This window comes from Zosterops lateralis, assembly GCF_965231275.1.
Source record: "Zosterops lateralis genome assembly, chromosome: 26".
In the NCBI taxonomy this organism is placed as follows: Eukaryota; Metazoa; Chordata; class Aves; order Passeriformes; family Zosteropidae; genus Zosterops; species Zosterops lateralis.
In genome coordinates, this window is record NC_139786.1 from 3,019,687 (window position 1) to 3,036,623 (window position 16,937).

A 16,937-nucleotide genomic window follows, 5' to 3' on the forward strand; every position below is an offset into this window, starting at 1 on the left:
CAGAGGGGCCGTCCCTGCTCCAGGATGGGCTCACCCAGCCCAAAAACACAGCAAGGGGTGCTGGGTGCTGCCACCAGCACCCACAACATTTGGAGATTCTCCATCCCCAGCTCCCCACAGGTGTGCTGGGAGCGATTTTGATTAACTCCTGCCAAAAGCCAGGACCGGTGGTGTGCTGGGAATTGATTCTAATCCTGTCTCATCCGCCGCTGGGGAAGAGCCGCGTCCCTCCTCCGAGGGGGCGCCGAGCCTCGTCACGCTCTTGAAAATTAATTACCAGCCCTGTAGAACGACGCACGACCCTGCTATTATAATCAGCAGGTCACCTCCCTTCCCTGGTCCTCGTCTATTGGAGCTTGGCAGAGATTTATTGTCTCCAGGTTGGGAACAAGCCTGGGCTGTCTGCTCCACGTTGCCCCTCTGTGCACCGGCCTAATTCCCGTCTGGAAAAAAGCAGCTGGGGCCTGGGGCAAGGTGCTGACAGACAGAGGGACGGCCCCAGGGATGTCTCCTTATCTGCACTGCTCAGCCTTGGCACAGGGATGAAAATCCAGCCCCCACAGCCTGTGCTGTTGCGGTGGGTTGGATTTTGGGGTGTGTGAGGGATTGAGGTGGCTTGAGGGAAGCTGAGAAGTGAGGGACCAGCCCTGGGTCCTGTGTGTCCCCTGGGCAGGACAGTGCTGTGGGTGGTGGCAGGACGGTGACATCCCCATGGGCTCAGCTCCCCTGGACAGTCTATTACTGCTCCTCTTTTAATGGGTAATTATCTTGACAAGACAGAGTGGCCTGTCTGCGCCTTCGGAGATGAATATGGGGAAGGGCCTGAAGTTGAGGGAGAAGATTAATGGCTCCTGTCAATAATGTGGAAGGAGGGATCACCTGCCGGGCTTTGCATGAGTAATCTCCACGTTCCAAAAGCGTTTTTATAACTTTGAAGGATGGGCTATGAATTCACCTCCCTGATATCATCTTTTCCTGTCGGTCAGTTCGTTATCAATTCGCTTTAGTGTCATGTCAGTGGCACAGGTCCTGGCACAGGGACCTCCAGCACGGCTCACGGGGCTGTCCCCTCTCACTGGGCTCCATCCCACTCCCCCACAGCAGGGAAGGAAGGGATCAGCACCTGGTGCTCTGTCCCCTGCAGTCCCCATGAATCCACCTCTCATTGGGGCGCATCCCTGTGTGGTGGAGCTGGAGTTAATTCTGGGCACCCTGGTGTGCCTTTCTAGGATGTGCCACTTCTCCAGAGGATGGAGGTGGTGCCCTCAGCTCCCTGACAAACCCTCCTTCCCACTGGAGGCCTGGCAGGATGCCCGGCCTTGCCTCGGGGCAGGCATGGAGGGACAGAGGCCAGGGCTCTCCATAGCGGCTGTGCCCCTTGGGAGACGCTCTCTTAGCTGTAATTAACAGCGTGCTGCGTTAATCGGTGTCTTCTGCTGAGTGATTAACATGTTTGTGGTCCCATTAAGGGCGGTTATGACCGGGGGAAGGCAGCTGTCACTGATAATTGCCAGATCCTTGTAGGATCCTGCCAGCCCGGGAGGCTGTGGGGTCAGCAAGGCAGGGGGTGACGAGGGGAGTGGGGTGACAGGAGGATTTGGGAGTGAGAAGGGGGACAGGCAGGCAGTGATGGATGTTGCCTGGGTTGTCCTTAACACCCCTGGTGGAGCCTGAGCTGGTGGAAACTCCTGGGAGATGAAGGAGGGGTGAAACACACAGGGGTGAGGGTGGGATATCAGTCACAGCCCAGCCCAAATCCTGCTGGGGGACCTGGGAGTTCAGGGATGTCCCAGCACAGGGATGTGACATCCTGAGGCCTCTTGGAAGCTCAGCAGGGTGCCAGCACCCACATTTTCAGAACCACGGGATGGGGAGGTTGGCTGTGTATTCCCCAGGGAATGTTCCTTGGCTGCCTGTCCCCTGGATGTGCAGGTTTGGAATTTCCAGCTGCTCCAGTCCAGGGTGGGCTCATTTGCAAGGGTTTGGGTGCAGCAGACACATCCTGGGGGAGGATGGCTGGGGCACAGGAGGGCACAGGAGGTGGAACCCCCTTTCCCCTGTCCCCACAGACCGGGAGAGGATCGGCCAGGACTCCTCGTATGAGCAGGAGGGGAAGGTGCAGTTTGTCATCGACGCCGTCTACGCCATGGGACACGCTCTGCACAACATGCACAAGAACCTGTGCCCCGGCAAGGTGGGGCTGTGCCCCCGCATGGACCCCGTGGATGGTGTGGAGCTGCTCAAGTACATCCGCAGTGTCAACTTCTCAGGTGTGCTGTGCCCCTGGGAGGTGGGAGAAACAGCCCTGGGGGTCTCTGGTTGTCCCCAGTGTGGGTCACACAGCAGCACCCACAGTTTAGTGGTGGTGCCATCTGGCAGCACAGTGAATGCAGCATGGAGGGAGGGCAGCAGATCTGCAGGTGAGGAGGTCTGAGCTTCCACGTCTCCTGAGAGCCTTTGGAGTGTAAATCTGGCAGCAATCCTGCCCTCACCCTGCCCTCGCCTCTGCCCTGCCCTCACCTCTGCCCTGCCTTCACCTGCCATCCTCCCCTCACCCTGCTGTGCTTCCCAGTCTCTCCCCCTGCCAGCTCCCCCTCCCAGCTGGCAGAGGTCCCACTGCCTCCTGCTGCTCTGCCCTTGTCTGTCTCAGATCTCTAGAAGTGCATCTTTTCCTCTGCCCCGTTTCCTTAATAAACATTTTCTGTCTGGTCCCCTTATTATTTCTATTTATCTCCACCCTCTGATCTCCTCCACAGTGTCTCTTTTATTTATTTTCCCCTCTCGCTCGATTCCTCTCTTCCTTCCTTTCATTAGCGTTTATTTCCAGAATTCACTTGATTTAACTTTTAAGGTTGCTTTTTACCTCTTTCTTAAAAAAAAGCAGAGAAGGGGGAGCATCGAGCCAGAGCCCCCTTGGGCCCCACCAGCAGGGTGGGGGGTGCTGGGGGTGCTGTGGGTGCTGAGCTCCCTTTTCCCACAGGCATTGCTGGGACTCCTGTGACATTCAATGAGAACGGAGATGCTCCAGGGCGTTATGACATCTACCAGTACCAGATCAGGAACTCCACCCCTGAGTACAAAGTCATCGGGCAGTGGACAGACCACCTGCACCTCAAGGTAAGGGTGTGGTCCAAGGGGAAGGTCCTGCAGGTTTCTCTTCTCTCCATGTAGAGTCTGGGAGCTCCAGGGTGCAAAGCCAGGCAGCCAGAGGTGGGGGCAGAGAGGGAGGTGTCCCCCTGGTACACACTTGTGCTTTGGAACCCAGGGAGAGTGTTTTACACCCTCTAGGGACTCTGGGTATGGGACAGGAGACAGGAAGCAAACTGGAGCAGATGGGTTTTACTCAGGGAAGGAGGGGCTTTATTTTGGGTTCCTGCTGTTGAATCTTCCCAAAAGACCAACGGAGAGCTTGACCACCTCCCTCTCCCCACGCCAGGTTGGGCTGGGTCCCTTTGTGGGATGTGCTGATGGGTTTGATGGGTTGAGGGTCCAGATCCGGGTCAGGGCATCCCCTGTGCCCAGGTGTGCCCGGCAGGTGCCCACTGTGCCCTCAGCATGGCTGGTGCCATCTGCCCCGCAGGTGGAGAACATGCTGTGGCCGGGGGGCGGCAGCCAGCAGCCCAGCTCCATCTGCAGCTTGCCCTGCAAGCCAGGCGAGAGGAAGAAGCTGGTGAAGGGCATCCCCTGCTGCTGGCACTGCGAGCGCTGCGACGGCTACCAGTACCAGCTGGACGAGTTCCACTGCAAGCGCTGCCACTTCAATGAGCGGCCCAACGAGAACCACACCAGCTGCACGCCCATCCCCATCATCAAGCTGGAGTGGAGCTCCCCCTGGGCCGTGGTGCCTGTGTTCATCGCCATCGTGGGCATCATCGCCACCCTCTTCGTGGTGATCACCTTCGTGCGCTACAACGACACGCCCATCGTCAAGGCGTCGGGGCGGGAGCTCAGCTACGTCCTGCTCACGGGCATCTTCCTCTGCTACGCCACCACCTTCCTGATGATCGCCGAGCCCGACCTGAGCACCTGCTCCCTGCGGCGCATCTTCCTGGGGCTGGGCATGAGCATCAGCTACGCCGCGCTGCTCACCAAGACCAACCGCATCTACCGCATCTTCGAGCAGGGCAAGAAGTCGGTGAGCGCCCCGCGCTTCATCAGCCCCGCCTCGCAGCTGGTCATCACCTTCAGCCTCATCTCCCTGCAGCTCATCGGCGTCTGCATCTGGTTCATCGTGGACCCGTCCCACTCCATCATTGACTACGAGGACCAGCGGACTACAAACCCCCACTTTGCCCGGGGCATCCTCAAATGTGACATTTCGGACCTGTCTCTCATCTGTTTGCTCGGGTACAGCATGCTCCTCATGGTCACCTGCACTGTGTACGCCATTAAGACCCGCGGGGTCCCGGAGACCTTTAACGAAGCCAAACCCATTGGGTTCACCATGTACACGACTTGCATTGTGTGGTTAGCCTTCATCCCGATATTTTTTGGGACGTCGCAGTCGGCGGAAAAGGTAAGGGAGGAGGGGAGAGGCTTGGCTGGTGTGCAGTGTGCAGGGCTGGGAGAGGTTGTGGAAGAAGGGTCCTTCCCTGCGGCTTGGTCAGCTTGGGAATTGGGGTGGTGTCACTATAGGACTCAAAAAGAATGACACTCATGCAGTCAAGGCGAAAAGAGAGGCGTTTATTTTCCTATGTCCGTTTATATAGATTTTGGACAATGGCCAGGGATTGGAGGATGAAGGTTGCCACCTCTCCAACCACACTGGTCAAACTAGAAGTCCATCAATTGTCCCTCCTTGAGAGAGCAATATAAACATCACTTGGTTTACATGACAAACTGTGAGAAATTCCACTACAGAAATGCAAAACATCAGAAGGCTGGAAAAGATCAGGGCAAGAGGGTGGGGAGTTTTCTCTGCTCTGTTGGCCCCACTGCCCTTCGTGGATGAGGGCAATGGGGCAGCACAGGCTGCTGCTGTGTGGGCTGGGGGAGGATGAGCCCCCAGGGCAGGTCCTCAGTGTCATGGGCACAATTTTTGCGTGGACAGGGACCCAGTGCTGCCCAGCCAGCCCCTGTTCCCAGTGCTGAGTTCCCATGGGACTGAGGCCATCCTGGATGAGGCTCCGTGCTCAAGTGCGAGGGATTAAGAACAAAGAATAAAAATCTCATGAATGAGACCCAAATCCCTTTGCCTGCCAGCCAAAACAGGAATCATCGCGTTTCTGTCAAACGCAAACAGCTCCCGCCTGCCAGCCCAGCGCTGCTCTGATGAACAAACCTTGGAGCTGCTGTTCCCTGGAAATCCCTGGGGTGTCCCAGCACCCAGATCCCTCTTTGGATTGTGTGTCCCCATGCTGCTGACACCATGGCTTTAGGACACACCTGTTGCAAAGGTTTGCTGAGGGAGATTTTCCTGTGGGCACCTGAGTTTGTTGTGTCACCTGGAGCATCTCTTCTCAGAGCATCCATCCCTCGAGGAGGCTGAGTCTACCCAGCCACCTCTGACCTTGGCTCAACCAAAAAAAGTCCCACCAGGCCTTCTCTGGCTGGAAGTGTGAAGGAGAATTAAAGGAAATAAATGGAGCCTTTTGCAGCATTTCCATTTTGATGAGATGGCAGGGGAGATACTAACAAGAAAGCAGGTTTTTTAAGAAATTATTGCAAAACAAAAGCTCCCTGAAAGCCTCCTTAATGTGCTTGGCATACTGTGGGTAATAAAGATGGAAATGATAATGATTGTAGATTATGCGCAAGGTTGCTCACCTCTTCACTGCAGCTTGTCACGGGATAATTTAGGGCTGCTGAACGCTGCCTGTCAGGCAGCAGCTCCACAATAGGCTGTGCCTCTCGTTGGGGGTTGTAATGCACAGGCCTGCTCTGTTATTAGGCTGCTAACAAGCTGATTAGAGGCGGAAAAAGTGATGTTCCCAACTCCCCTTGGACGGGGAGCTCTGTCTCACAGCCCAGCCCTGCCTGGAGCCTGCTGAGCCAACCCTGGAGGGGCTTTGGGATTCCAGCTTGGAGTTCTGCTCTGGCACTGTGGGAATGGGCTCTGGGTGTCCCCAGGGCATGGGAGTGGGCTCTGAGTGTCCCCAGGACATGGGAGTGGCCTCTGAGTGTCCCTGGGCCACAGCTGAGGGATGATGGTGTGCTCAGATGAGGCTGGAGGGAGCAGATGATTGAGGATCCCTCAGTGCTTTAGCTGTTGGTTTGCACTTTTGGGGAGAAAAAGGTTGAAAAGGAGCTGTTGCAGAGCCTGGATGGAGGGTGTGACTCTGAGCCTGTCCTCGGGGTGACAGCTGGGGACACTGGCATTGGCATCACCCACAGGGTGCTCTGGGGATGCTCCATGGGGCACCCCCAACTCACTGTGAGGAGGCATCTCATCACCTTCACCCCACTGCTGCTGGGACTGAGGGCCTCTTGGGCTCCGTGGAGTGTCTGGACCCTTGGGGAAAGAAAATCTGGGAGCGTTGTCTGGGCTGTTCTCTCATGGCTGAAGTCTTGAGGATGCCACGGGGCAAATCTGCTCCCCTGAACCCCTGGCACTTCTGCCCTGACCCCAGCTGAGACTGCAGGGCTGCAGCCAAGGCTGCCTCATGGTCTGGAGGAGTTGGATGATAATCCCCATTTTTATACTTTAATTTGCTTTACCTCGTGCCCACAACTTTGCATGGAGGTGGCATATTATTGTAACAAGTCCCCCAAGCCTTTTCTGAAAAGAACCTCTTATCCCCGCCGATCCCGGCGGATTACAGAAATAGCAATAACAGAGCATCTAAAGAAAGAGACAATTTCCTGCACTGATAAGGTGGCAGTGGAACAGTGGAGTCATTGTCTGCTTCACTGTTTATCATATTCGCTTTTTAGTCAGGGAAAAGAGGGAGAGGGAAGGAGTGAGAGGGACTGTCCAGTCCCTGGAGGAGTGATGAGCAGGTTTGCCCTTCCCCAGCACCCACCACGGTGCAAAACCCCTTGTAGCCAGCCCAGGTGTGGATTTAGAGTGGGGCCATTAATGCAGAGATTTCCTGTGGGTCACGAACAAGCCTGGGCTGTGCCTCAAGCCTGGGCTGCTCCCTGGGGCAGGATGGGCTCACCCAGCCCTGGGCAGAGCTGAGCACAGTGGAGACACTGTCTGACAGTGGAGTCATTGTCTGCTTCCCTGTTTATCATATTCACTTATAGCCAGGGAAAAGAGGGAGAGAGAAGGAATGAGAAGGACTGTCCAGTGGTGTTGGGAGTGCTGGAGGAGCACTGAATAGGTTTGCCCTTCCCCAGCACCCACCACTGGGCAAAACCCCTTGTAGCAGAGCCAGGCAAGGATTTAGAGTGAGAGCAACTTCCCATTAATGCAGAGATTTGCTGTGGGACAGGCACAAACCTCAAGCCTGGGCTGCTCCCTGGGGCAGGATGGGCTCACCCAGCCCTGGGCAAAGCTGAGCACAGAGCTGGGTTTGGGGGCTGATGTGGGGTTATTTTGGGTTACTGCTGTCCCTCAGCGTCATCGCCCTGAGCCAGGGCTGGCTGTGCTCTTTGATCCAGCCCACGAGGCAGCAGGAGCTGGAACTTCCTCAATAAGCACAGCTCACACCTCCCAGAGCTCCGGGGGAAACTCCAGCACTGTTAATGGAGGGGCAAAGCAGGGTCCTGGGCTGGCAGCCAATTAAGAGAGTAGGAAGTGAAACTGTGAGAAATGGTCATTTTTTTGCAGTGGCAAAAGGTTAACTGAGCAGAGCTCCACGGCTGTGTGGAGGCTCCAGGCTAAAAATATTCCTGTCTGAGCTGGTGAGGGGTTTGCTGCGGTGAGACACGGCTGCGGAGGCTGGGGTGGGCAGGAAAACACTTCCTGCAAACGCATCCTGGGGGGAAAAGGTTGCCACAGGGGCCCTGTCAGATCCCAAAAGTGCTGCAGGAGACAGAGAGTGGGGTGGGGAGCTGGGGCTGGTGCCAGCAGGGTCTCAGCACAGGGCAGTCCCTGGGAAAACTGGCCTAGGAGAGAGGGGGGAGCAGGCACAGAGATGTCTCAGCTCAGCTCAGCTCAGCTCAGCTCAGCTCAGCTCATCTGTGCTCTCCCTCCTCGCTGAAACGCCCCCAAGGCACGGGGAGGGGGGACTCTCTGTAGAGGCACAAAATATGGAAATTGCTGGATTGGCAAGGGAAGGCAGGGAGCCAGGGAGAGGAGGGTGCTGAGCTCGGCTGTGCCCCACTGGGGTCATGTTGTGCTGGTTCCCAGGCAGGGCTTGGGGTGCCTGGAGTTGGGGTCTCAGAGTTTCCCCCATTCCTGGCCAGTCCAGGACACCCATGGCAGAGTCTGGAGAGTTGGAATGGAAAAAAAAAGAAAAAGGAAGAAATAAAAAAGCACACATATTCTGGCACAGAGATGTGTTTTGACTTTGCTTGATGAAATGACATTTTTATTTCCAAAAACTGCCTAGAGAGAGAAGGTGGAACAAACAAACTGGCGCGTGTGACAGTAGGAGGTTTTATTCTGGGGACAAACCAAAGCTTTTCAGTTGACTCAGAACAAGCTTGGTGGCATTTTCCCTTGGGGGCTGAGTCGGAACGCTCTGGGGCAGGTGCTGGTTGGCTTTGCAGGGTCACAGGTGGGATCTGTGGGTCCTGGGGGGTCCTGGTGTGGCTGTGTCCCACCAGCTCTCACGGCTGGGAGCTGTGCAGAGTCTCTTCCTCAGTGTGTGCTCTCCATCACCTTTTCACTTCAGAAACCCTCAGGTGAAATGTGTCCCCCTGGAGACCCCTGCTGCAGCCCCCAGGCTTCTCTGGCTCCTCCAGGTGCTGCATCTTCACAGGGCATGAAATCCCACCTGTGAAACACCTGCAGTGGACTCTGTGGGCATTGAGTGCCAGGTGAAATTCAGGAGCTGCTTTAAGGCTCCTTCTAAAGCCTCGTTGGTGACCCACACACAGGTGTGTGCAAAGGCATCTGGAGACCCAGAGCCCCCTCTCTGCTCACCCCAGAGCCTCAGAACTGCCTGGTGGAGGCAGGGATGCTGGAGAGGAAGGAGGCAGATGCTGGCAGAGCAGGGATGCCCACGGAGCAGGGACTTGCCCTCCCAGCCTCCCCCAGAGGTGGGCTGGGCAGAGGGAGGGGGTCTTTGCTTCCAGTTGCCACCTGCTTCAGATGCTCCGTCTTGAGAGGAGCCTGCCAACTGCTCTCCATAGAAAAATGGATTATTCTACAGTCAGATTAATGGGCTTTCATTTTGCAAAACATCTGTCACTGTTAGTCCTGGACAGTGAGCGTGAAATTAGTTTTGACTGCAAAAAGGCAGCGTCGGTGTGTAATATGTGACTTACATGACAAGAGGCCAGGAGTCAGCTGGGGAATGGGAATTACCTGTTGAAGGGAGAAGGGCAGTGGGCTGTGCCCTGGGCGTGGGGTGTCCTTGCTGTGCCCAGCACCAGCCTTGCAGCTCCTGCCCTGAGGCTGGTGGAGCATCAAACCTCACATTGAACTCCAAGCACCACCAACATTCCAGCACTGCCTCCCCACATCATCCATTTAACCCCAACTTTCCCTCATTTCCCCATTTCCTCCTTTCCCTTTTGGATCCCGTGGGGGCTTGGGGCTGCTCTCAGCTGGTGGCCTTGTGTCTTGCAGATGTACATCCAGACCACGACGCTCACCATCTCGGTGAGTCTGAGTGCCTCGGTGTCCCTGGGCATGCTCTACATGCCCAAGGTGTACATCATCCTCTTCCACCCGGAGCAGAACGTCCCCAAGCGCAAGCGCAGCCTCAAGGCCGTGGTGACAGCGGCCACCATGTCCAACAAGTTCTCCCAGAAGGGAGGATTCCGCCCCAACGGGGAGGCCAAGTCGGAGCTCTGCGAAAACCTGGAAACACAAGGTGAGGTGGCTCATGGTGGGATCCTCTGGGGATCATAAATGCTGGGAATGGAGAGAGCTGAGCTCCCATCTGCACATTCCTGACTCCAGGCTCAGGAGGCTCACACGAGGCTGGGGGAGCTGGGAGTGAGCTGGGAGTGAGCAGAGCTGGCAGCTCCCGTGGTGCCCAGGGAGGGGACAGTCACAGCAGCAGTGCAGGGGGACGTCAGCGCAGCACCGAGGGGACATTTTTCACTCTTGTCACTGCCGGGTCACGTATCCTTAAATAAACAACAGAATAAATAATTCACGGGGCTTTGATACGGGCAGATCAGCTACGAAAACATCGCAGCTAACAAATAGCTCTGTCAGCTCCAATTCCTTCTGCTCTATCTAATTGTTATCTGGGAACACCACCTTGGGAACCTGCAGCAAGGTTCCACTGCCAGCCAGGGCACCGTGAGCTGTCCCCTCCCTGTGGGCTCTGGGGGACAGGTTTGTGCTGCTCAGGGTGTCCCAGGCTGTGCCATCTGTGCCAGCCTGTGCCCTTGGCTGGAGGCTGTCCTTGTCCCCCCTGGGGAGCTCGTGGGGGTCTCAGCAGAGTGTTGTCCCCACTGAGGGCAGTGAGTTGCTGCAGGGAGTGGGGGAGTTCAGTGCTCTGTGGCTTTTGCTGTGCCCCCCAGTGCCACTCTGGGATGTTTGGTGGCTTTGGAGCCATCACTGTCTCCTCTCCTGGTGTGTCTGAGGGCTGGAGGAGCTGGGGGGTGGCAGCAGGGTTGTGTCCCTGGGTAAGGGGACAGCCAGGGTGGTTGATTTTGTGCCCTGCTGCCATAGAGTGGTGGCCAGGGGTGTGGGACACCCAGCTGGGATCCCAAAACCCCCTGGGACCCCACAGTTTGTCCCAGGCAGGGCTGGCTGGGACAAGCTGAGCTCTGGGAAGGTGCAGCACCTCTGGGTCTGTCTGTAGGAGGTTGCTGAGGGAAGTTGATGGCAACCTGAGACCACATTCCCATCACTCATGGCACGTCGTGGGGGCTCCCTTTGGGCTGAAATATTCTTTGGGAGCACCCACAGCTGCTGTGGGGCTCAGGGAAGGATCCCAAGTGCCAGATCCCTGAGCAAACCCTGTCACATCCCTGCTGGCACCTCCTGGCCGTGTCAGGGGGACGGGACAGGAGCCAGGAGGGGAAGGTGACCGCTGCTGATGACCCACCTGAGCTCTGTGTCTCCTTGCAGCACTGGCCACCAAGCAGACCTACGTCAGCTACAGCAACCACGCCATTTAGCTCCAGGAGCAAGGAGGGAGCCCAGCTCCTGGCAGGGACAGCGCCACAGGACAGGGAGGTGACACCAGGGGGACACACGCCCCAGGGCAGAGCTCCTGTGGGGAAAAAACGGCCATCAACAGCAGCAAAAAAAAAAAATCCATAAAGAAACACTAAAACTCTTCCAGCGCCCCCAGGGTGGCGATGCATGGCTCCCACAGAGGGACAGCAGAGCACGGGGATGGAGCACGGGCAAGAGGGGACGGACTTCTGCAAGTCTTTGGGTTCTTTTTTTTTTTTCCTCCTGTATTTTGGCAAAAAAAAAAAAAAAAAAAAGAGAGAGAGAAAAAAAATAAAAAAAATAAGAGCCCCAACATATTTCCCTTTTCTGGAATTTGTGAGATTGTTTGTGGTCGTGCAGAACCTTCTGTTTTCTCTTTTTATTTTTTTGTTTTTTAATCCTCCATTTTCTTTCGTTCCTTGTCTTCCTCCGTCCCTCTTCACTCTCTACCCCCATATCCTACCAAATTCTATATGTTGCAAAAAGGAAAAATAAATAAAAAATACTTAAAATTTACATTAAAAAAATATAAAAAACAGACAGCAAAATAAAATAAAATAAAACCTAGACTGTGTTCAAAGTGCTGATTTCTATAGGTGGTTCCTTAATGTATGTGATGACCATATGGATTGAAATATGTCTGCTTTATGTACTGACCAGTCAAAAAACAAAAACACACAAAAAAAAACAAAGTTCAGTGCCTGGATGTTTATGAATTATTCGATGACTGTGTAGAGCATGATCATTTTTATACGAGGAGATTTCTAATAAAAGACCCTGGTTTTGCACTCGGCGTTTGCTGTCTCTTGGTGACTTGGTTTCAGGAGGTGCCAGGGAAGGTTTTGGGTGGCCAAACTCTTTGGGAGAGCTCAGGGCTGGGTGTTCTTCCTCTCCAGGCAATCCCTGGAGATCCCAGATCAAATTATGTGAGAGGGGATGGGACAGGGAGAGGGGACAGGAGCACGGGGCACTGGGGCAGGTTTGGGGTGGAAAGGGCTGATTCTTCCTCATTTTCTCCTCCCTGAGCTGTGGTTGGAGCCTGTGGTGATGGAGCAGAGAGGAGGAGATTTTCCAGGGTGTCCTGCATCTTCTGTCCTCATGCCTGGAGGGATTTGTTTAAAAAGTTTGCAGGTGTGGCACTTGGGGACATGGTGGCCTTGGCATTGCTGGGTTAAGGGGTGGACTGGAGAATCTCAGAGGGCTTTTCCAACCTGGAGGATCTCAGAGGGCTTTTCCAACCTGGAGGATCCTGGGCTGACAAGGACTAACCAAAGCAGCTCTGCCCTGTGGGAAGAGCTCCTCTCCCTGGCTCCAGCCTGTCCTTGGGATGGCACAGCCGTGTGTGAGGGACTTGGCTGTTCCCAGAGTCTGGGCTGTGCCTTTTTGGGGCAGTTTGGTGCATCTTTTTGGGGCGTTTTGGTGCATTCCCTGCTGCTCTTAATGTCTCTGGCCTGGCCATTCCAAGTGTTTCCCTCTTGGATTGGGGCTGGCTGTGCTTGTTGGCTGCTGGATCAGGAGGGTCCAAACCTTATTCTCTTTTGGGAGAAGGGGAAATGAGGCAGAGAAGTGCTGGGTACCCCCAGTTTCTGGACCAGCTTTGTTTCATCTGCCCAATAAAATGCTGGAGCTGGTGGTGACCTGGGGAGGGGGTGTTGGGATGGCTCCCTGTCCCTTTGTGCCTGTTTTTCCAACCCCAAAGTGCTGCCATTTCCTCCTCTCTGAGCCTGTGTGATGTCCCCCCTGTATTTCACACATTTCTAGAGCTGTTGGTGTGTTAATCACAGCTCTGCTCTCAGCCTGGGGGGTGTGGGGGGCACCTGGGTGAGCCCCACGGGAGCTTCAGCCAGGAATTGGTGCCAGAGAGAAAAGCAGCCTCTCCCTGCCTGGGCACAGAGGACAGAGCTTGGCTTGAAGGCAGGAGTTAAGAAAGGAAAAAAAAAAAAAGGCAAAAAAAAGCAGCGTAATGAAAAGCTCGAAACTTTGATAAGATCATACTTGTCAAAAGAGCTTCTCAGGAGAAAAAACTGCCTCGTTCCCAGCGCATCCATCACTGTCGGCTCGGATGTGAGGCCCTGCCTGGTTCAGAGGGCTCGGAGAAAACCCGAGCTGATGTCTCTGCTCAGGGATTCTGCTCTCATGGTGTCACGAGCAGCTCTCACCCTGAATTCTGCCTGAAAGAATTCAGGAAAAACTGATCCTGACTTAATTACAGCCTCCCCCTCACTGTGCCTGTGAGGAGGGTGTTCTAAGCCTCATTTTTGTCACCCCAATCCTGAGCTGCTGAAGGGCCCCCTGTCCCTCCCAGCCCATCCCATCCCAGTGGTGGATGCAGCGACCTCCCAAAAACCAACACAGCTGGTTGATTTTATCCAGCACCTCATGATGCAGTGCTGTTCAATCCCAAACATCTCTTTGATTGTGGGAGCTAATTAAAAGGGAGCATTGAGATGGATGGGGATCCAGCCAGGCTCTGCTGTGGATGTTGCAGCAGGGACCTGTGAGGATCCAGATTCTGCTTTTCTGTTTTGTTTAATATTTTTGAGGGTGGCTCTGCCTGGTGGCTGGGGAGAAGAGCAGAATGGATACTAATTCCTGGATATCAAATTCCTAGTTTTTGGTATTTTGGGTATTTTTTTAATGAGGTATCTGGAAATTGTTGCCATCGTTTCTCCTCCTTGCCTCTGTTTGAGCTTTAAAAGCTCTTGTCTGATTTTCCCCCTATTTCTGTGAAGGGCTGTTGAATTTAAACAATGATAATTGCCTGAGTTCCCTGAGTGTTTGACCTGCAGATTTTTTTTTTCACTTTTTCTGGGACTTGGAGAAGTGGTGAGGAAAAAAAAAAACCTGGGTTGGTGCCAACTCCCTCCATCCCCTGCTTGGATCTTCCTGACTCCTGGAACTTTCTGTTGTCCTTGGCTGCTGTTCCCAGTCCTGAGCTTCTTTCTCCAGGGACAAGCAGGAACTTTGGGGGTCCCAGGGCACAGCTGGGGGCTGCAGTGGGAGCTGTGCCCCTGCCTGGAGCAGCAGCAGCCTGGAACCAGTCATTAACTCTCTTCTGTGAGAGGCAAATTACAGACTTCGGTGGCATAATTAGGCCAACTCGATGGGAAATGGAAAAACAAGATAATTTCCCTGCGAATTTTCCAGCCTGCCTGCCTCCTTTCCTGTGTCTTGGGGGGGAAATCAGCCCCCTGCCCCTCTGGGGGCTGGAGATCTCCTCTTGCAGCTCCTTGGGGAGGAAATCTGGAGGAAAGGGATGGGAAAAACAGGGCTGGAGCAGGGCTTAGTTTGGACAGGAGAGGAGGACAGGGCTGCATTCAGCTCCTCTCCTACAAGGAGAGCCCCAAGGACAAATTTTCACCCCGGGAGAGCAGAGTGAGGCTCAGGTTCAGAGCAGAGAGCAGCAAAGCTGAGGTGGGTGCTGTGGTTCCATTCATGGTGCAGGAGCAGCTCTGGGAAAAGAAAAGAACTGGAGCTCATTTCTCTGCTCCAAAGCACTGGAGGAGCTGTGATGAGCCCCTCAAAGCTGCTGGGAAGGTGGGCAGTGCCTCTGAGTGGGGTTAGAGGGGACAGTTGGGTGGCCTGGAGGGAGGTGGCATCACCAGCTCCTGTGCCTGGGGAAGGTCCAGCAGCAAGTGCAGCATTTGGAGCTCATTTTGGATCAAGTGCAGCCTTTGGAGCTGGTTTTGGATCAATCCCTGTGGCTGGAGCCACAGATGGAGGCACAAGTCGTGTATCTGAGGGTCTCCCCCCAGCCTCAATGTTCTCCTGTAGGGCCCAGTGAGTCAGTGGTGGTCTGTGTTGAAATCTCACTTCAGTGGTGAAAGCTGCAATTAGCATTTAATGAAGCTTCTTGCTTTTATTTTTAGGTAACCTCCGATTCCCTGACTGTGTAATTTAGTCCTCCATTGCTTGGAGATAATTAAAGTATGTCACTATAATTTGCTTTTTTTAAAAGCCTGTAATTATGTTTTTATTGAGAATAAAAAACGGGGGGGGAGGAGGGGGAAACGAAAACAATGTTAGGGGAGGAGAAAGCTTCGGATGGGCAAGGGGACTTCTTCCAGCTTGATGGGTTTGGAGCTCGTTCCAGGATGATGGGTAGGCTGGGGACAGAGGAAAAACTCCCGCTTTGAGTGGGAAATAGTGAGGTGAGGTGTGGGAAGTGGAGGGATGAGAGCTCTGGGGCTCCTCAAGCCCTGAGCGTGGTGGGGGCTGCAGGAAGGAGCAGCTGAGCTTCCTCTGGTCCGGTGTTGGACACACAAAAGACACGCAGGCAGCAGCAGGTCAAGCAGCAACGATTCTAATTTAATGTTTGACTCCATCCTTATATACATTTTGTACAGAAGGCCAAAGATTGACCAAAAGGGTTAGGGTTAGGGTTAGGGTCACCACCTTATGAACACTTTATGGTCACCACCTTATGAACATAACTGGTGGACTTGACTATCAATCACATTTCTCCTCCTAGAGAAGAAATACGTAAACACATAAGTAAGTTTTCAGAAAACGATATTGTTTATGTGAAGCAGCGTGGGAAAGCTGCTGCAAAATTACAGAATTTCACAGGCAAAAAAATTCAGAGCGACAGTCCTCAGCATCCTTCATCCTCCCTCATCACCCCCCCAAACGCCGGGCTATGGAATTGGGGTGGGCAGCACTCAGGTCTCATCCCTGCCCTCCCCACTCCCAAAACTGCCTTTCCCAGCCCAGTAAACATCTGCGGGCACTCAGGGCTTCATTCAGCAGCAGCATCTGTCCCCAGCCACCAAATGCGCCACGAATTATCAGGGATGAATTAAATGCTCAGCCCTGGGGGGATGCTGGGGCTCTGTTTGCATCTCTAAACTCCGCTGTCCCCACTGTCCCCGCTGTCCCCCAGGCTCTGTCTGACTCTGAAAGTGCCACCCGAGTGTCCTGCCCCGCTGGTGGCCCCGGGCCAGGCGCTGCTCCCAGTGAAACCAGTGCCCAGAACTGGTCTGGAGGAGGGAAAGCGCAGGAGCCGCTCACCTGCAATTCACAGCCTGGAAATTGGCTCTTGGGAAAGGGGGGGAAAGTTGAATAACGAATAAATTCGAGATAATTGATTGGCCTGTGGCCAGTTCACAGCCGGGGAGAGCTGAAATGAGTTGGATTGTTGGCTTTTTCTTTAAGTTAGCCTCACTCAAAAAAAAATGTGAGCGCTAAGAGGTTACATTTAGTTTGGAATATATTTAATTCATTAAAATGTTGATCTCTGCTGCAGAGTTCAGATCTGATTCCGGGCTTTATTCCTTATCTAAATGCAAAGGTTTCTCGCCAGAAATATAAAGCAGAAAAGAAATCTCGGTGCTTAGGAGAAGTGACATGATGGAAGGAGCCGGGGCTGGACTGCGCCGCACTGCGGGAACCTGCGGGGATTGAGGTGACACCTCACCTGCCCGGCCCTGCTCTCCTCCTCCCCACACTGGGGTGCAGAATTCCCATCCCACAGTGTCCCCGTGTCCCTGCAGGTGACAGGGACAGTCAGTCCCTGCTCAGGGCTCTGGGATGCTGCAGGATTTGGTGCAATCCCTGCAAAACTTCCCTCTGGAGCTGCCGCCTCCTCAGGGAGCCAAGGCCAAAGTGACTCAGGGAAGTTTTGGGTAGAGCAGCACCAGGCCAGGGATTTTCTGTTCAATTGTGTCCTCAGCCCCCGCATCTCTTCTCCCCTCTCAGGTCTGAGTTGGTGGCACTGGGAGCCCGTTTGTCCCCCACCCCTCGCTGTGCAGAAATGTCCCTCCCT

At 54.4% G+C, this 16,937-nt stretch overlaps 1 protein-coding gene across 1 annotated transcript in view; it reads left to right on the forward strand.

Annotated features, from left to right (window-relative positions):
• The window catches only part of GRM4 (glutamate metabotropic receptor 4), a 29,693-nt gene extending 17,733 nt beyond the window's left edge, over nt 1-11,960 (forward strand). The window contains exons 6-10 of the mRNA XM_083878531.1: nt 2,070-2,270; nt 2,981-3,117; nt 3,581-4,516; nt 9,623-9,869; nt 11,084-11,960. Coding sequence (XP_083734657.1) covers nt 2,070-2,270; nt 2,981-3,117; nt 3,581-4,516; nt 9,623-9,869; nt 11,084-11,133 — 1,571 coding nt within the window. The 3' untranslated portion in view covers nt 11,134-11,960. The remainder of the gene's footprint in view (nt 1-2,069; nt 2,271-2,980; nt 3,118-3,580; nt 4,517-9,622; nt 9,870-11,083) is intronic.
• The last annotated feature ends 4,977 nt before the right edge of the window (nt 11,961-16,937 follow it).